Below are 20,286 nucleotides of genomic sequence, written 5' to 3' on the forward strand. Positions count from 1 at the left end.
AGCTGGCAGCCCCGGCGGGCGCGGCACACGGCGGCTCCGCACGGGCCGCGCCCCCTCCCGGCCCGCGCCGCGCCGCGCGGAGCGGCCCCGCGGGGCCAGCCAAGGGAGGCGCGGCCGCCGCAGGACGCCGTCCCATTGGCCGCCGGGCGCGCTGCTTTGCATGTCTCCGCCCTCTGGCTGCCTCATTGGCTGCGAGACGGCGGCGCTTTGCATGGCCCCGCCCCCCGCGCCCGCTGGCCGGTGCTGCGCTGCGCTGCGGTGCGGTGTCGGGCCGGCGGCGCGGCGCAGTGCAGGAGCCGGAGCCGGGCCGGCAGCGGGGCTCGGCCGGCGGCAGCAGCAGCAGGAGCAGAGCGCAGGCAGCTCCGCCGCTTCGCTGTCTGGCGGAGCGGGCGAAGCGAATCGGCCGGCGGGTCGCGCCGCGCCCGCTCGCTGCTCTCTCCCCCCGCGTTCCCGTGAGCCGCTCCCCGCCCGGGTCCGTCGGGTGCAGCATGAAGTGCGGCGATGGCCCGGAGAGGTAAGACGGCGGTGAGGACGCTGGAAGACCTGACGCTGGACTCCGGGTATGGTGGTGCGGCGGACTCTGTGCGCTCCTCCAACTTGTCGCTGTGCTGCTCGGATTCGCACCCCGCGTACCCCTATGGAGGAAGCTGCTGGCCGCACCTAACTGACTCCATGCACAGTCGGCATAACAGCTTCGACACCGTCAACACCGTCCTAGCGGAAGACTCCGAGGTGCTGGACTGCGCGGGGCAGCAGTGCTCCCGGCTCCTGCCCGACCTTGAGGAGGTCCCCTGGAGCCTGGAGGAGGTGGAGGCACTGCTGCTGCCGCCGCCGCCGCGCCGGGAGCCGCGGGCGCCGGGCGCCGCCAGCCCCGGGAGCCGGGATGCGGCGGCGCGGCTCTCGACGCTGGTGAGCCGGGCGCTGGTGCGCATCGCTCGGGAGGCACAGCGACTGAGCCTCCGCTTCGCCAAGTGCACTAAGCACGAGGTGCGGAGCGCCATGGAGATCGTCCTGGGCTGGACGCTGGCGGCCCGCTGCACGGCAGCTGCCCTCGGCGCCCTCTCCCTCTACTACATGAGCAGCAGCGGCGGCGACCGCTTCAGCCGCGGTAAGTCGGCCCGGTGCGGACTGGCCTTCTCCGTGGGCAAGTTCTACCGCTGGATGGTGGACAGCCGCGTGGCCCTGCGCATCCACGAGCACGCCGCCATCTACCTCACCGCCGGCACCGAGAGCCTCTTCCGCGACATCCACGCGCGGGTGCTGGCCGGTCCCGCCGCCCCGCTCCCGCCGCCCGGCCGCCCCCCGGCCACCGCCGCCGCCCCGGCCGAGAAGGAGAAGGAGGGCGCCGAGGCGCCCCGCTTCACCCTGGAGGCGCTGGAGCAGACGGTCAACAACGACCCCGAGCTCTGGGGCTTGCTGCAGCCCTACCAGCACCTCATCTGCGGAAAGAATGCCAGCGGTAAGTGCGGCCGCCGGGCGGGACCGGGCGCCACCGACCACCTGTTGCGGCGGGCGGGCCCCGTCCGCCCCCCCGGGCGCTGGGCGGGCCGCCGCCGCCGCCGCACCTGCCGCTGGGGCCGGGGGCTGGGGAGGGAGCAGCGGCGCGGCTGCCCCTGCACGGCGGTGCCGGGCCCGGGGAGGGCTGGAGGGGAGCTGCCGAGCATCCCCCGCACGGCTTTGCCGCGGCGTGATGGGCGTGAATTCAGGGGCAGCTGGCTGGGTGTCGGCGAGGGCTGGCTGAGAGACAGTGGTTCAGAGCTTCAGTTTTCCACAGGAAATGGCAGAAGCGCAGCTGAGCGCTTGCAGGCGAGATCAAACTTTTGTTACATATGCAGTGGTTTGGCCAGCGATTGCGTGGTTGGCGCTGAAATGCAGTCTTTCTGGACAGATTTCATTCATGTTGCTGCATGTTTACTCAGAGCTTGACACAAATGCAACACCGTGATGCATCAACTTCCTGAGCATTTTTTCCCTTCGTTTTTTAAACGATGAATCTAATGTTTTTAATAAGTTGTCCTTCGGTAGAGTGGCATTCCAAAGTTCATGTTCCTTATTTCAGCTCCCTCTGTTTGTGAAGGAAGTGAAATGGAACGAGACGTGTTTCAGTGTTTCAGGGAGGCAGAGTTAAAATAGGGTGGTTTTTTTCATAGCTTCTCCTAAGCGTGCACAGACACATGCAAACACTTTTATTAAGCTTAAAGTCAAAATACCTGTCACGCTGAAATGCAAATATTTGGGGGGGGGAGGGGTGTGGAAGAGGAAGGGAACTGGGAGAACAAGGGTAACTGGAAGCCTAGATCACGTCTCCAGATAAGCCTTGTTAAGTTGTTAAAGCCACAGAGGATGCATTACAGCTAATTATCTATTGTCTTAAGGCACCTTCTATCCCGTAAGAGACCCAAAGGAGAATGCCGAGTGGGAGCGAAAGAAAGGAGCAGATATTCCTCTCTGCTGTAAATAGATGTTGCTTAGTTCTATTCCTCTGGTGGTTTTACTCCAGCAGTGGATGTTCTCCCCAGAGGCTTTGCTGAACCACCCCTTAAAATGCGTCTGACCCTGGGGGCTTGTGTTGCAGGACCCAGGTGTGTTATTCCAGCGCTGGTGCAGGCAGGCATGGCTTCCCCAGGAGTGCCACCGTTGTTTTTTTCCTTGAGTCCTGCTATGGTGCTTGTAGGTTTCAGATGGCACTGTGTTGTGTTTCTGACATTGCAGCACTGGCTGTGCAGGCTCCTACTGAGCCTTTCATTTTGTTTTGCGGCTCTCTCTAACTCCCTCTGTATCAGCTCAGTGGATTTAAATGAACTTCATTCTGACCCTCATTTATCTCCCTTCTAGGGACACAAAACCTAATTTTCATCTCCATTTTTTTTGTAGTTTTAGCTGCCACAAATCTCCTTGGTTGCTCAGTCCTGAGTTGAGAAAATAGCATTTTTCTAAGATGTTTGAATCAGACCATAGCAAGTTATCCATTTTGTTTTGCCTCTCTCCCTATGCCTACCTGCTTTCTATGCAAATATCTATAATGTTGTTTTGCTTTTTAGCCTCTTATAATACATAGTTTGGCATCCTGTTAAATATATTTAGAATTACAGGTGCAAGAGCCAGGCTTCCCTACAGTAAAAGCCATTTTTTACTGCTGTAAATGTTTATTTAGTTTTAATCCAAGGGTGTGTTGCCTGCTCTTAAGTACTTTCAAGGTAACTAAACCAGGCATTATAAACCATTAAACACAGTCTGTTTCTTCACAAGTGAGCTATGTATCTGTTTATATAGTCCTCACCATTTTGATGTCTTGAGTGCTCCATGTTTGGTTGCAAATGTTTCCTTTTCAGGCACTTAAAACAGGTGGGGAAGTCTGGTGTGAGAGATTATTTGACCAGCTTGAAACTGTTGGGGCCATCTGTAGCAGAAGGCTTGGATTGCTGGAAGCTGCATCTCTGTTTAGTGGCCTAACCACAAGTTCATCCTCCTCCATCCTCAGTACTTGAAACATCATGATAGCACAACTGAACAGGTAGCAGACTTCTCACATGTCTTTGCACCTGTCCAGGAGAATAGACAGGTCTTGTACTCTTGAGGTTCTGTAAGTTGGAGTGTCATTTCCCAGCTGGGTTGCACATGACCACACAAGCACTGGAATCCGTGGATTTGGTCCAGCAGGTGTGGACAAGAAGCAGTGGTGGGGTCCTTTCTGGAGGTACCATGGCCAGTGTGATTTGAGTGAAGGCTGGGGATGGAAAGCAGTGCAGAAGCAGGCTCTGTAGCAGTACCTTATCTGCAGACAAGTTTTTGTGGGGAGAGGTGCCTCTGTCTGGGAGGCAAATGTCAAACCTTTGAGAAATTTCCAGGCGAAATTCAACACCCTTAAGTTCATCCGGACTGTGAAACAGGCAACCCCTGAAGATCATGGGATGCAAGTATGTAAAGTGCATGAGTTTGTGTGTGATGCAGTCCAAGATGACTCTAACAGAGTTTGTGAACATGAGTGTTGGGGAAGGTGATCTAAGGATCTGCAAGACACAAACCAGCCTTTGAGGGCTTCCCTATAAGTTGTGCAGAATGTTTAGTGGTTTCAGCTGAGGTTTTATAGCCTGATATCATACTTGGTCATCTTGAAAGCTGCTGAATAAGAGCAGTATTGGAAGATAACCTTCTCCTTCCTATAAATGATGGTCATGTGCCTTCAGACAAAGATGTTTGAGCTGGTTCTTTGTACAGGCTCTTGAGCCTGCTGGGCTCCTTTTGGGAATGTTTGGCCTGAGCTTGCACAGCTGCCTCAATTGGAGCCCCACTCTCCAACAGGAGCCTGCTTTTGCTCTTACAGGCTCAAAAGCCTGTGGATGAAGGTAGTTGCACTCCGTCATGTGTTGCAGGCAGCAGACCATCCATCCTTGATAAGCCCCTTGATAACTTCATGTGTGGGACGGGGCAGGGATAGCAATGTCAAGGCAGGTGATGCCGTCAGCAGCAAGCCGCTGGAGTATGGCAGCAACTGCTGGTATATTGACTGAGCTTTTTAGTAATCTTTCTGATTACTATATCAGAAAAAAATAGACTTTAAAAGCACTCTGAGATAGTAGTTTCCACTCCTCCCCCCCAGAATTTTAACTTCATGGCTGAACGAAAATGAAAAACTTTACATTTGGGATTTCATTGATGCTTAAATGTTTCAATTATGAGCTCCATCTGAACAGCACAGTGCACGTTTTACATCCTATAACAGTTGCATGGAGTGTTATTTCCCTTGGAACAGGGGGAGAAAAATACTGTGTGCTCAATGAAAGGCAGTAAAAGCTGGCACCTCTGTGGTTTAAGCCATATTATTGTAGTTTCTTTATTGCTCATCAAACCCTTACTTTTATGCCAGATCTGAGAAATGCTTTGAGATGAATGAGAAGTTTCCCCAGGTCTTGGATCCAGTGCAGATCATTGGAGTAAATCCATATAGGTTGTTTTAACGGGGGAGCTTGCATGGTAGGTCCAAGTAGCTCAAAGTCACCTGCTGGGTATTATGGATGTCCTCTTTCACTGGGAGGAGGGATGGCGTTAGAAAACACTTGAATTAATACAGAGTTAAGAAAATTGGTTTTTCCTGTTTCAGTCTTTGGGGATCTCCATGTCTTTGCGACAGAACTTTTGGTGGGAGGTACTCAGCTGGGGAGCTGGGGGATCACAGGATGGAGTTTTCTGTGGAGGAGTCAGCATGCACAACTCTGCCTTGTCTGTTTGTGTACAGCTTCTAAAAATAGTGATGTGGAACCCAGCTACATCCCTGTGGTTCCTTCCTCTTCTTAATATTATTTAGAGAAGAAGATCAAACTAGTTAGAAACCCAGGATTAGGTCAGGCTTGGCTGACACGTGTCAGCTAACCTCAGTGTAACCTCAGCCTCTTCTCCTAATTCAGGTGAACTAGGGGGACTCTGAGCAGATGAGCAGTACCAATATATTAGCAAAGCTTAACCAAATCAATAAATTCTTTTCAATTTTGATTCATATGTATACATACATGTGTGCACACAGAGACCATACCCTCCTTTTACTGGCAAGCATACTGTTATCTGTTACTTCTCTGCTTTTTGCTGTAATTGAACCATTCAGGATGCCATTATGGCCTTAGGGGCAGTGCAAAAATCAATCTGAAACTTATTTCGGCTAAGATGATAGGGAATATTTGGACACAAAATGGAATTTTATGCTATTTTTTGGCCTTATTTTAAACTATAATTCCAAGAATATCCTTCCCCCTCCACCGCCATTATGTTTCCGTTGTATTATTTTGCTACTTAAAAAAAGGAATATAGTTGAAGTTTCTTATATGTGCCAGTATATTATACTTAGAGGTCTTTGCTGTTTGTTTTTCCATCTATTCCAGGGCACTTGAGGTTAACATGAGTGGTGGTGCAACAAATGATCTGTAGTTTTGCTTGTTTCTCTTACCTGACAGTCTCCCAAGCAAACTTCCACACCATCTTTGAACAAGTTGTGAATTTGTCTCCTCTCCATTCCAGGTGTGGTGAGAGGGGGAGAAATCCCCAAAGGGCAGAAGGTTTTGCCTGTTTGTGGTTTGTGGCTAGTGATGCTGGTGGGAACTGGGATGGCAGTGCAGAAACCATGCTCCTTCTCTGTAGTGAAGGGTGGGTTGCTTTGACCCTTGGTGTTGGCCGGAGTGGAACAGAAGGATCATCAGTGTGTCTGTGCTTCTTGAAAGCCTCTGTTGCCTTGAGAGGACACCTTGAAAAGGGAGCAATGGTAGGACTGGGAAATAGAGACCCATTGGGAAGTGAGGGTTTGACTCACTGGATGATGAAGGTTTGTTTCCCCTCTGGATGTTTTGATTCATGTAATTCGTTTCAGTTATGAGTCTAACATAAAAAAAAACTTAAAAAAATCCCAGAATTGGTTATACTGGAGGCACCCAGGATAATCATAAAGCTTATGTTTGCCAATATGATTATTCTTTTTGTCATGTTGGAAAGTACCTTAATAGCATTTATAGCCTTGGCCACGCTAGGGAGTTTTCAGGCTGCATCTACATTACTTAGTTTCTGATGTAAATGAGGCTTTGGAATGATGATTGGAAATGTGATTGTGTACACAAGGAGCATGTTAGGGGAATAACAGTATTGTTTTAGCAGTATATTGGGTTCCTGGCTTTTTTGCTGAGTGCTGACAAGCTTCATGTAGTTTTTCAGCCATCCTGTGAGCTGATGACATAAGGTGCAGGTGAACATTAGGGACAACTCTGTGCCTTTTCCTAGTGCTCCTGCTAATGCTCTCTCTTCCACTGCTCAAAGTTAATAAAAATGAAAAAGACACCACTCTTAGTGTGTTGGTGTTTCTGCAGTGTGTGTCATACCAAGCAGTTGTCAGTCACAAACCTTCCACATTGTCCAGAGTAAATACCTGGTAGTGCAGTGGCTGGGAACATCTACAGCCTGAAACCTTTCTCCCCTGCCTGGTTAGGGGTTGAGTTCTCCTATCTCAGAAGTTAGGCAAAAAACTTTATGGTCTTTTCCTCACCTTTCCTCTAATGCAGATGTGAAAGAAGAAAGCCCCACTCTGAGATGACACCAGAGGTGGAGAGAACTGTTTCCTGTAGCATGTGGGTGTTGGGAATGAAGTCCTCTGCTGGGAATAACATCTTCTGGCCAATGTGTAGTGCAGAAAGAGGGGGAAGGGGCTCCTTTCAGGTGGTTTGCTGAAATTAGGAGCTTTCATGCAAAAGACTTCTGTTGCTGGCCCAGCAAAGGATGTACAGGAAAAGCAAGGAGGGGATGGATGAGGGAGTTTATCGCCAGGCTGTGTTTTCTTGCAGTGAGTGTGATGAGCAGCAGCACTGCCACTGTTCATGTCCCTGAGCAGGGTGGCATTCTATGTATTCGTGGGGGCTGAAGTGGATGCTTGGTGGATGATAAATCACATCAGTGCCTCTTCACTTTCCCTGTCTCCTCCCACTTTCAAGATTCCTGCTGCCTCAGTTTCCCAGACTGGGTCATCATGTCCAGCTCTGGCAGTGATGCCTTCCTGCCAGTTCCTTTGTGCCAGCAGTCCTGCCCATGGCTCTGTCTGCAGGCTGTTTTCCTTTGCCCAGTATATAGGAGGCTTTAGCAAGGCATAAAAATTAAGTAGGGACTATTTTCTTTTTTTGCTCTTGTCCTTGTTTACTTGTTGACCAAAAGCAACATACTGCACCATCTCTGCAGAAATCTGTAATTGCAGTTGTTATGTACCTGATAAGCATTTTAAAGATTTCAAAAGACAGGAAGTGAAAATTACCCCAGAGCTTGCATGGCCAGCTTAATACCCTCTCGTTACTTTGCCAGAAGTGTTCAGTTAGACAGCCTGAAAAAACCACAGGCATTGTGAAGGACTGTGCCAGTTAAATGGTCACATGTGGTTGGTTCTTGGTCTGCCCTTGCTTTCAGGAGTTTCCTACAACAAAGAGTTTCAATCAGTGGCCACATTTGTCTGGCAGTGCATGGGCTTCCCATTTTCCCAGAAGGTAACATAGTTATCCTAAAGATGTGAAGAAATAAAACCTGATGTCAAGTCACTCCTTTTGCTTTCCATAGGGCTGCATTTCTGTCTTGTAAAAACAGAAGAGAGGAGGGCACTGATCAGGTGAAATGAGTCACTGAGAAGGCAGCTCTTGGCTTGTTCTGACAGCAGGAGTGAAAGGCATGTTCCTGGGAGCAGCCAAAGAAGGAGCCACTGTTGGTGTGGATCAGTTCAGCAGCATGGATGGGGCACAGGCACGCTGACACCTTGCTGAGGCTTGTCTCATTTACTTAAATTTAATCTGATGTGCTGATGATCTTGCATCATCACACTTCCTTACTCTGGCAGTTTGTGGGTAAGGAGAAAGTTCTACAGCATGGTTTGTGGGACATGACCATTTTCTTGAGCTCCACTGAAGAGGTCCCTGTCATCTTGATGGTATTTTATCCTCTTCCTTGGTTCCTAGGCTGAGTTCATAGGAAACACAGTACCCTTTTTTGGTGTAATTGTTCCTAAAAACAACCCAAGAGATTTTATAGTATGGTGAGAGGGTATCCAGTGGTAAATATGTGGACCAGCTTGGAGGCTGAAAAGGCGCTCAAGAGACTCAAAGATTCCCACAGAGATTCTCTTGGCTCATTACTGATAAGGAAAAGAAATTGTTTTTGATTTGGTTTAAACAATACTGGATTAATAAGGAACAGGACAAAAATTAGACACCCTGTACCAAGAGACCTCAGGACAGCTGATTGTGTGCCTGATGAATTTAGCTGACAGAGGTGGATAAGGGAAGAAGGACTTGTTCATCCCAGTTGGTTCCAGGCCACTTAAAAGCATGGTGTTAGACCTGGTGTAAACCCCTGTGGGCAGTGTAAATCCCTGTGTGGCTGCCTGATGTTGGTGCTTGGTGGGAACTTGGCTGGCCCTTGGGGACTGGGCTCTTCCTGCCATGGTGCTTCAGATGTTGGTACTGCGATCTTGTGAATGATACATGGAAGCACAGGAGTCAAGTAAAGCTTTCTGTGGGGGTTTAAGGCAGCTGAAAGTGAAAGTGCAGGGAGGGATCAGTGCTGCAGGATGTGTGGGAGGTGGTGGGATGCTTGCCAGGAGATAGGAGCACACGAAGGCGTTGCAGCTGAGCCGTGAGGGACTGGTAATACTTCTGGGTCAGCAAATTAACAGCCTTACGTGGCTTTTCCAGAGATCTTATGTGCATAGACCTTGCTCATGTGAACAGCACACGGACTTCACACAGCCATAAAGGTCTTAGGACAGGCTGGTGAATGAGCAGGAGAACAGGAACCCCTGAAAAGATTAGAGAAGAGGCCTTTTCAGGGACCAGATTTCTGTCCTCAAGTGCTGTGGAGTAGCACCTGGACCTGCAAGAGTCTGAGGCTTTAAAATTCTTAAAACCACCCTGTTTTTAAATTGCACTGCTATGAAATATTGCTCCCAGGTGGGGGAAGTGAGCAGGGCTGGGGTTGCAGCAGAGGTATGTTGAATGTATTTGCATTTTTGAGGCAATTAAATAATTGAAGGAAACTTTGCATCCTGCAGTGTTTTGCAGTTTCTCTGGCCCTGTGGTAGTTTTGGATAAACACTGTTGGGCTGTAGTGCCTTCTCCTGTGTTGTGTTTGGCCGTGATTAAGTCGCTAGTCAGGGAAGGCTGGCTTTTTCTTGCAAAGAGCTAAGCAAGTCTTGCAAGGCTCTCTCTGGAATGTTACCCAGCAGGGATTTGGAAAAACAGAGGTTGTGATGCTGTGGGCCATATGTACTCCCCAGACTGCAGGTTCTTTACCCCAGATGAAGCACCTTGAGTTCTCTGTCACCTCTAAGAAGTGAATGTGGCTGGCAGCAAGGCAGGCTGCCACTGGGGAGGTGGGCCGGATGCCTGGGGATGGATGCTGGACTCCCAGACCTTTGGTGGGAAGTGCTGCCAGCAGAAATAAGAGAGATTTCAGAGGTCATAGTCATTTTGGTTATCCACTGAGATGCTTTCTTTGTGGAGAATACTAAGATTTTTTTTTAAATTATTTTTGGTGTACTACATGGGCATGTCTTTTCATGCCAGCATATCACAGAAATTGATTTCACTAAATCATTCACTGTACATCTGAGTAGCTATATCATTTTGCTCTGGGTTTTTATATAGCAGAGACAGCTGCTAGGGGCTAGATGCAGGTACCTCTGATGCTGTTATTTCTCTAGGGGCTTATAAAATAAGGGTCACAGAACTCAGTACTTCAGAAAAAGTATCCCTGTGCTACTTGTGTTATTTAACTTCTCTAGTGCATGTCTTGTGTGGGGTGCTGTGTGAGTCAAGCTGTTCCAAAGGTAGTGCTAAACCCAGTCCTGTAGTCCTTGTTTGGGCAACATTCCCACTGATTTTGGTGGTAAGGACAGCCTGTCAAACACCAATATCAGCTCTTGCATTTGGTCACAAATTACAGAATTAAGAATTAAACTCCTGAGTCAAAGCTGTAGGCCCAGGCTTAGTTTTGCTTAAGATAAGCTTTTCCAAAACTGAAGATGAGTATCAATGAGTAACCTCACTGCAGATAGTTATTCCTAATTTGAAAGGATTTTTTTTTGCATTGTTTCACTGATTAATGGTGTTCAGCTTGAAGATTGCACAGCCTGTGAGGCCTTGTGCTACCTGGCTCTAGCCTATTTCCACTGGCCCATATAAGAAAAATGCTAAAAATAGTCCAGCAGCGTAGGTTTTCAAAAGTAAATTAGATTTTAAAAATAAGAGGTTCAGTTTAATTATCTGGTATGCTCTCAGTAAGGGGGAGCAGGAGTTTCAAAATACGCAATTTTTCTAACCTGGAAAAAACCCCCACCCCAAGCATAGCTGTGCCTCAGTAGTTAGGACCTGCTGTTACTTTGCTGTTGCGCTTTACCTATTAACTAGTTCTTCATTATACCAGTACGCTCAGAAAAGAATTGCCTTGTGCATCAACTGTTTCTGGAGAATGACAGCAGTTTTGCAAGCTGTCTGAGTGCAGGGACAGACAGCAGGAAGGTGCAGAGTCTTTTTAATGGAAAATACCTGCCTGTGGGAATGCATATGATGCCTTGCTTCCATCTTAAAGAGCATGTTTGGTAGAGGATGGGTAAGACAAGGAGGAGTAGTTTGAAATATTCCACAGGTTTAAATGTAGGAATGGCATAAACACCAGTGTAATGCAAAGGATGAGCTTAGGCAGCAATGTTCTTGCAGCAGAATGCTGGGAGCCAAGATAAGTAAGTTGGTGACGCTGTCTGTCTGACACGCATCAGTGGTTAGACTGTGGTGGCTGAATGCTTCTAAAGCAAGATTAAATACAAGAGAAAAACACCCTAGCCAAAATTCATTCCTTCTTAAGTGTACAGATAGTCTAAATGATCTTCAGGAAGGATATATGGGCTGTCACCTCTTCTCAGCACACAGAAACTGCCTATGCGTGGGATAATTGGCAGGTTTTATAAGGAGACCCGTGGTGATGAGAGCCCTCAAGCCACCAGAGCAGATGGGGATGCTGATGTCTGCTGCCTCTGCCTCCTCTGACCAGGGATGTCATGGGGAAAGAAAGGCACGAGATGGACCTTGAGGTTGTGGAGGAACTGGAGTTATCAGATGGGTGGGAGAACACTGCTTTATCAGGGCTGGCGATGTTCTGATTACAGGCTGTGTGAGGCAGGAGCTGGTGAGTCACAAAGTGTTTTCTGATATTTGGGGCTGGATGCTCAGGTGTCAGCCACTATTGCAGGTGACTTCTTTCACTGACTGAGGAGGCAAGGCAAGGTTTTCCTCTGGATGGGACCCTGTCCGCCACCTTTGTCAGCCTGAGATCAGATGGCTCCACTTTGCCCAACCTAGGGCTATGTTTTGAGACTCCCTGGAAGTTTACCTGGAGCCAGGCTGCTGCTGCCTGCTTAGTAGGTCCTTCTCATGCAAACAGTGCAGACACATCCCAACTGCAAAACTGGCTACAAAGCTGGCTGCTGAGCAGATTTAAACCTGTAGCATTGACTGCTTGTGCAATCTGTGTTGCATACTTCTGACAGTGCTGGTAAGACATTCCTGTCTGGAGTGAGAGGGTGGAGTGCAGACACTGGGGTCTTTAGCATTGGGATTTACTCATTTTCTGGTCTGGTAAGGTCTGAGTTGGGTGAGTCCCTGGGAAACCTCCTCTTTGGGGCAAGGACAGCACTTAGAGGGAAAACATGTTAAGGAAATGAGGACTTGTTAGTTTACTTCTCCCCTTGACTGTGACTTGAGAAGCATCATTGGGGTGAGTTCTGTTCCTTCTTCCTTTAGAGGTTTGCAGTGCTGTTGGCATTGCACTGATATGCACAAAAAGTTGTTGATATTTAAACACAAATGTTGGCCATGGCAAAAGCAAAAATTAAAACAATTCAGCACACCACATAAAACATCCTCTGAGCCTGAAGTAATTAGTTCAGTTTCATAGCCTGATTTCTAAAAAGAGAAAGAACAGAACAAACAGCAGAAAAGATAATGAAATTAGGGGGGTGGGAGGCCCACAGGGACTGTTTCTGTACAGTGATAGTCAACCACAGTGGTGTTATTTGGTCCAGAAAGAAGGCACCTGGGGATTCTGTGATTGCACCATGCAAGGGACTGAGTGGCAAAGTGGGAACTTGAGCAACTGCTGAATTTTTTGTGGGGAGCCAAGATGCAAGACTGAAAGAGTGAATTTAAAGTTACTCTAAAGAGCCCTCTCCTTTTCCCAGCATAGCAGGGGTTTGTGGAACTGTATAATTGCAAAGGAGTGGCTGGGAAACAACGTGCTGGGGTTATGCACATGGAGACTATTTCTAAAGATTATATTAATCCTATATTAATAATTGCAGAGGAAGTACTGGTTTGTGTTTTAGCCAAAGCTTTGCTTGGACAGCCTTTGTGGGCATTGCACAAGATGTGCAATGTGGGTGTTGCTGCCCTTTGTGCTGCAGAGCCATGCTCTCCTGATGGGCACTGCAAACTGAGGCTCCTTCCTGCAGTATGACAGGAATAACCTTTATTGCTTTTAGTAACCCTGTGAATGAGTAAGAGCTTCAGGACTGAGTGTTCTACTGTTCTGAGCTTCTTTCATGATCACTTCTCTAGGTTTTCTTTTGCCATTTTGGCATGGGCAACTTTTCCTTCCCTGTGTTTCATATGTGCTCTCTTCATTAGGAGTGCTGACCTTCTGGATACTGCTCCTTTTCTTTCCCCTTAAGTTCAAAGAAGTTCAGTATTTACATAAGCAGCTTGCTTGCTATTTTACTGCTTTCTGGCATAATCTCTCTTGAATGCCTTTCTGAAAATAGTCTGTCCAAGTAAAAATATGAGGTAAAAATATTCACTGTTGAAGCAGAGTATTTAGAAAAATAGCTGTAATTTTGAGTTGTATCAAATAGAAACCCAAGCCTTTGCAGTTGATTAGGGACAGGTGTTTTAACTACTTCTGCAGCTGTTTTTAGGTTGTTGACTGGAATTTTTGACCTACTGGAAAAAAAAAAAGCAACCAAAAGAACCCTTACTAAATTTGGTATTGGGGCTATAGCTCTGTGAACTTAGTGTAAAGCAGAAAAAAGGATGCAAAGCACCACTTCATTACACTGGATTGTTGCATCAATAATGTAGTAATGTAATTTCTTGGAGGGAAAAATAATGGGCTCTAATGATGTGACCAGTGTGTTTACTGATACTGTAGCACAATTAATTGTGGCTTTCTTGCAATTAAGTGCTGCAAACAATTTCTGTTAAAATTGGATGTAGGGCATTTGAGCTCAACTTTCTCTATCCAAGGAGTTTGTCCTTACTCTTTTGTGATTATCCACAGAAAAATAAAAATACGTGTCTCATGGTGGGAGTGGGTTTCCATGTTCATCATGTAGTGGTGTGCTAGAGGCTGCTGCTCTGCTTTCTTACACCCATATTTTGTGACACCTGTGGGGACTGACTTGGGGGAAAAGTGCCATGGAGGGGCTGTTGACTTCAAGGTTTTGCCTGCATGTGTTTCCCCACGGGATTGTGGAAAACAGGAGTGAAGTCTAGGTGGAGGTCTGTCATCTTTCTGACATTACTGATGGATTTATCTGAGAGGCTGGTGGTGCTTGGCTGAGTGCTGTACCCTCAGGAAAGGTTTGATCTCACTGAGAAAAGCAGCTGGTGGCCCCTTTGGTGATACATAGGCATGGTGTGGGGAGGAGACCCTGGGGAAAGGCTGAGCAAGCTGTGAGGCAGGGTGGGCTGCTCAGACCCCGTATCAGGATGGACTGCTCAGACGGTGAGTGGTCTCCATATTCTATTCAATTGTGGCCACAACCCAGAGGTGATTGGCTACACGTTTGGGTTGATGAATGCTGTTTCTATCTTTGTGTCATTCAACACAGTCCTGTATTGCTTCTCCAATGCCTGACAAAAGTTCAGCTTGCTGCCAGCCTTCCCTTCCATGGGGGAAAATGATGTAATCTCTCCTAAATCTCTAGTTTCCATAACACTTGGAGTTGTCAGTGGCCATCTACAGCACTGTAGTTGTTGTCCAGAGGGAGTGGAAATCTGCCTCTGAGCTGGAAGGTTGTTGGGGGATGGTGGAGGAACAGGTAGGCATGTGCCACCGTGTAAAACTCATTTTCTTAGAAATGAGGTAAGAAATGCAACTTCCCATTTTCCAAGGATTTTGATAAATGGGTCTGCTTGTGCTCATTCATATTTCTTGTAAACTCCCTGAAGAGTCATGCTTGTGTCATGTACAGAAGACAGAGGCTTACAGGAACTACAGCTCTGGCTCCTGACAGGGTGGGTTATAGGCACCGCCAAGGATCCTGGTATCTTTGGCAGGCAAAGCTCTGGCTGGTTTTGTACTGGTGGATTCCAAGGTGTTTTCCCCCTTTCTTTGCTATGTAGTATGGGTGGGAGTGGGGACAGACAATAGAAGCAATAAATTTCTCGAAGTACTTTATAATGCACTTTTGTCCCCCCACTTTGAAACTGAATAGGGTGTTTATGAAGAGAATTTATGTGACAATTTTCTGTTGGAAGATTTATTTAATGATATGAAATGAAAGAATTTGTCAGTCTCATCTTTTAATTTGTTACAAAAGAGCCAAAATGATACATTTAATCATTTTCTAACCACACACTTTCAAAACTGTGTTTATCTGATCCTTTTACCGCAGAGGATAATTGGCTTTTACAAAACTAAGTATTTTTCTGGTAGCGGGTTACTTGCTTTTAAATATGTATGTAGCAGCTTTTCTTTAAAAAAGGCTGTGCCAGGGAGAGGTCATACTTCGGGTCATACAAGTGACAGTGAGTGTTTAAAAAGTGGGACACTGCAAGTAGCAGAGAGAAACAGTTGTAGGTATCTGTGGGCTGTGAGCTTGGGACTGGCACTAACTGGGAAGATTCCCCATTTATTTACCTGAAAAGAGGAGTTCAGCCTTCCACAGGGATTTGCAGGAGTTTTGCTGGTAGCACTTTCTGTTAATAAACACTTGGCTCTACCTGCAGGTGCTGTGTACAGACAGACATTTAGTGTACTGTAGACTACCTGTAGCTGTAAGTCCCCTGGGGAATGGCAAACTAATGGTGATGGTGAAGCTTCCTCCCTCGGAACAAGGGGGAGCTTCTTATGTGCTTGGGCCGTGGGCCTGGCTTATTTTTTCTTGGATTTGCTGCATGAATTTGGTGTCAGCTTTCTTCCAAAGAGTACAAAATTGTAATTTATTTTATTTATAGAGTTGTGTGATTTATACCCTGAGATATGTCTCAGTGGTTTCAAATTACAGAGAAGGATGGAAATACTGGCTGATTTTTCCCTTACCCTCTCTGTAGACTTTGAGCAGCAGGTCCAAGCCTAAAACTCCACAGCTGGTAATGAAAGCACAGTTTCATTTCATGGCCTCAAGTATTACTGTAAACCTTCCTAAAATTTCTGCTTTTAATATCTGGTGGTGTGCTACAATGATCTTTCTTAGTCTTATCATTAGTGTGAGAGAAAGTGTCTTCAGTTTCATTTAGATAAATACATCATCAGGCTGATCTAGTGATTGAAGAGTAGGAAAAATTCATTGAAGTCAATATAACTGTGTTTAAAAAAATAAAAGAGAAGAGAAAGGACTCATCCACCAAATGAGTCTGTGACCTGGTATCTGCTCAGGTTATTGAGAGCTGACCTAGATGTACGTACTTGTGTTAATCACTGTGTTTTACTGCGGTTTCTGTTCCTGAAGTGTGCTTGTTGGAGAAAAGCATCTTATATTTGAACTTTTGTACAGTACTTCCCTCCTTAGACAATTTTCAGTGATACCACGCCTTGTGTCTGAAGCACTGCTGTTAATGGAAGCTGTTGATAGAAGCTGTCGATGGAGGCTCTCAATAACACTTGAAGTCAGTGGCTGGTGGGGACATTAGGACATAGTGTCACTGCTTTGGTGTGCCACACATTTTTAAGGGCAGCCTAAGGATGGTATCCAGATACAGCAAATACTCCACAGTCTGTTTCCATCAGGTTGCCCAATGCCTTCTCCCAGTGAATGCTAGTGATTTTCTGACAGGGAGTCCTGCTGCCTCAGGGTGCTGGATAAGCTGTCAGCTAGTGCCAATTTACCTCTGTTTTACATGTGTAAATGTAATGTTGGGAAACACCACCTCCCTGGAGCGTGTACCAACCAACCTTGTACTTGTGCAGCTATTTCAGTCCGGGGATGTTGAGGCTTGCTGTCTCCTCACTGCTCACGCAGAAGAATACCAGTGGCAAGTGCAGCTGTAACCATCTAGAGAGGGAGTTTGATGCCTCTCGTTTTGGTGCAGCAAGAGCTGCCTAACTGTGGGAGCTTTTTCCCTGACTCTTGGGAAGCTGGAAGGGATGTAAAGTAGGGGTAGGCACTGCCTTTGCATATGGAAATGGTACATCTCCTGACATGCTCAACCTGGCTCACTGCCCTGCACCAGCCCTGGGCTCTGCCAGGTGGCAACTATGCAGAGATTCTGGGGAGTTGGGGTCTCTGTGCTCCCCTTTTTCTTAGCTGTGAGTCTGGGATGTCAATGGGCTGGTAAGGAGATGCTCTGTTGCTGTCTAACTCTCTGTCTCTGTGAGCAGGATGCCTGGCTTTGATCTTTTCAAAGATGGTATCATGGAAGTCTAGTAGAAACTGAAAGCTTAAGTGTTTTGACTTCTTGATCTCTATGGCAGAGCCAGACCACTCTTTTTAGCCCTGTGCACTGTGTAGACAGTCAGTTCTGAAGCCTGTTTCCAAAGACCTGGGGCCAAGAGGAGGGTCTTTGGAAGCCTCTCTGCTCAGAGAGGCTCACAGCACTACGTCCCCCAGCTCAGCGGTGCAGGGAGGCTGGCAGCATCCCATGGGAGGTTCTCAGGAGGTCTGTGAACTCTGGATGTTTTCCAAGACTGTAGCAGGGCCTCTGTGCAGCAGCTGGTCACATTTGGAAACTCTGCACCTTTTTACAGCAGCAGAGGGAACCAGAAGGCTTAACAAGTCCTGTTAGCTCCTCCAGAGAAGGAAGGAGGGATTTATGGTCTTTAAATAAAAGTAATAAAAGGCCAAATATGTTTTCTGACTTGTGTGAAGTGAATGCCTAAACTTGGAGGAAACTGAGGGGAGATGGATGCATCGTGTGTTGTCCTGCACGTGAGTGATTGCTTGAGAGAAAGTAAGAGTTAAGGGAAGTGGTGAAGAAGGGTGGATCCCTGCAAGAGTAGCAATACCATACTGTGGGAACATGGGACACTGCCCCTTCTGTTCTTGCCCATGTGCACTGAACCTCAAAAGATATCTGGAATCTGAACAACAATTCAGGCCAAGACATCTGTCCAGAAAAAAATACATGGAGAAGGGAAATAACCTTGCTTTTCTGAGAGGATACCATTTAGGTGTCAGGATCAATACCTGAAGCAGCTCAGGCAGACTCTCCCCTTGCAATATGTCATTATTCCTTTCTGGAAAGTGCCTGTGCCGGGATAAAGGGTATGTACCCTTTGTATGTTTGCATTGCAAGGATCCAAATTTGACTGAAATTTAAATGTCCACATTTGTATGTGATTGCTTGCTGTCTGCTAGCCAGCAGCACTGTGGAAATTAAGAGGTCTGTTTGACCAACTTGAATTTCAGTTTTGGTTGCTCAGGAACACTGCTGTGAGTGGCTTTCATACTGACTCAGCAGCCCCCCCCCAAAATGTGGGTAGCAGATGTTTTAGATCACTTCTTCAGTGGGGCCAGCTGTTGATGTACCTCAAAGGAAAATACGCAGTTGTTCATTGCATGGGTTTGGCAAACGATACTGTGCTGCCCACATTTGAAAACCTGGCTCAGCATCCGCCTCCATCGTTGGTTTGCAAGGTGTTGATGGTACCTGAGGCAGTGCTGCTCCACCCCCTTGCAGGGTGTGAGCTGGTACAGAGTCAGGCCTGTAGCAGGTACAATTGTCAGCAGGCAGTGAGGGTGCACTGTGAATTTGGAATAGTTCTGTCCTTGCAGTATTTCAGTGACGTGCCCATAACTGCTTCTTTAGTTGTTGTAGATGTTGGGTTTGTGTTCTGTAACAAAAGACAAGGGAAGCAGGAAAGAATGAGTAATGTTCCTGTGACAAAAGCACTGGCTGAATTCCTGTGTGTGGAGTGAGTTCTGAAGGCTCCTTACAGTCCTTCCCTTCTGTCACCTTGCACCAACTGAACTCCATGGAAATTATTTTCCCTCTCTGCCTTGCTCTTCCTCAAGTAGTGGCTGAATCTTGAGTCAGATAATCCCATGTTTCTTGACAGGATGGTGCTGGGCTGACTACAAGTCTCTGCAGGTGCAGCTACAGCAGGTGATACAACATTAGGTGCAGCTCTCTGCCATGTTCACTCCTCCCTTTCCTTGTCCATAAGTCAGGGCTAGGTTGAGTTTGAGATTGAAACACAGAACAAGGGGATAAACCGCTTCCACCCATATGTAATGTAATGTATCTGGGGAGCAGTGTAGTCAAACCCCACAGTGTATCTGCTGGATGGCTCTCCTCCCACTCCTTTAAGGGTGCCTGAAGGGAAGGATCAGCTTTGCACAGTGCCCAGGAAGGTTGCAGCAGATCCATTCAGTGTTCGAGGGCTTCAACAGTTTTCGAGGCTGATTGCTTATTTTTATCCAAGTATGTGATGCAAGAAAGCAAAAAGGTTGGCTTCTGAAAGGCAGACATTTATTTCTACAGACTAATTGTCTTCCCAGCACCTCTCTCTTGCTTCAAAGTGTAAACAGTGGAGGCAAGAGCAGTGTCAAAAAGCTTTCAGTGGGTGCAGAAAACACGTCAGAGTGCCTCCCGCTGTACTCGGCAGTAACGGGAGCTCCTGCACGTTTGAGTGGAAGCGATGGCGGCAGCTGCCTCTCCCAGTGCTCCCGTGGCCCTGTCTCTTCTGCAGTCATTCCCCCAAGGCACTCTGTGACATGGCCTTTTGCCTGCATCACTGCTGTGCACCTTCCTAGTGAAGTCCAAGGCAGCACTCCCAGGCTCTCCCAGGGAGTGGCCTCTTCACAGGGTTTCAGCTTCACTTCTGATTTTGGATTGTGTGGTTTCATTTAAAATCCACAGGCTTTTTCCATAGGCGTGGAAAGCAGTGGGGCTGATTTGGGATTTTTGCCTGAGGCATAACATCCAGCCAGAATGTTCCTTGACTGTCACTGTGATGCATCCTTCGAATAAATTTTTTAAACTGAAACTTTTTGCTGTGTCAGGAAGTGTAACCTTGTGCCTGCTTCACCAAACAGGAGGTTGCTGGAGTTGACAGTGGAACTCATGTACCATGCGTGGTGCAGTGTGTTACTAATTATTGTACATTGCACATTTCATATATTCCGACTTGCATTTGTTGCTGATTAGGAGTTACTGTACTGCTGGTGGTCTCTGGTGTTCCCTATGTATCAACCATAGGGTAAACATGGTGATGTTTTTCCCAAAGAAGATCTAACCATCCATCTCCCCCAACCTCCCTGCAATTCCCCCGAAGTTTCAGACTTTCCTGGCTTCAGTGTGAAATGCCTACAGGCATAGCTGTGAAGAGTTACAGGCAGCCAGTGTTGTTGTAGATCATGACCTATTGCAAAGGAAAGTTGGGAATGCTAGGCGGTGCAGTCCACTCTTATCAAGAGTTAAAAGAGGTTTTGAAAATAGAAAGCAGGTGTGGGTTTCAATGGTGAATTCTTCAATGTGACCTGTAAAGTGCTGTTAAAATGGAGTTGTCCCTTTAACAATGTGCAAACAGCAATGGGAAATGGAACATTTAGCCATGTACTTAATTTCT

At 47.2% G+C, this 20,286-nt stretch overlaps 1 protein-coding gene across 3 annotated transcripts in view; it reads left to right on the forward strand.

The window, feature by feature from the left end:
- Positions 1-235: 235 nt before the first annotated feature.
- ABTB3 (ankyrin repeat and BTB domain containing 3) overlaps positions 236-20,286 on the forward strand; it is a 175,181-nt gene continuing 155,130 nt past the window's right edge. Inside the window, exon 1 of one of the 3 annotated variants that reach the window (XM_071422723.1) lies at positions 236-1,459. In XM_071422723.1, coding sequence (XP_071278824.1) covers positions 502-1,459 — 958 coding nt within the window. In that variant the 5' untranslated portion in view covers positions 236-501. The remainder of the gene's footprint in view (positions 1,460-20,286) is intronic. The other 2 variants (XM_071422725.1, XM_071422722.1) reach the window with 2 other exon arrangements.

This window comes from Agelaius tricolor, unplaced genomic scaffold, assembly GCF_023055355.1.
Source record: "Agelaius tricolor isolate 1412-34295 unplaced genomic scaffold, bAgeTri1.0.p SCAF_3, whole genome shotgun sequence".
In the NCBI taxonomy this organism is placed as follows: Eukaryota; Metazoa; Chordata; class Aves; order Passeriformes; family Icteridae; genus Agelaius; species Agelaius tricolor.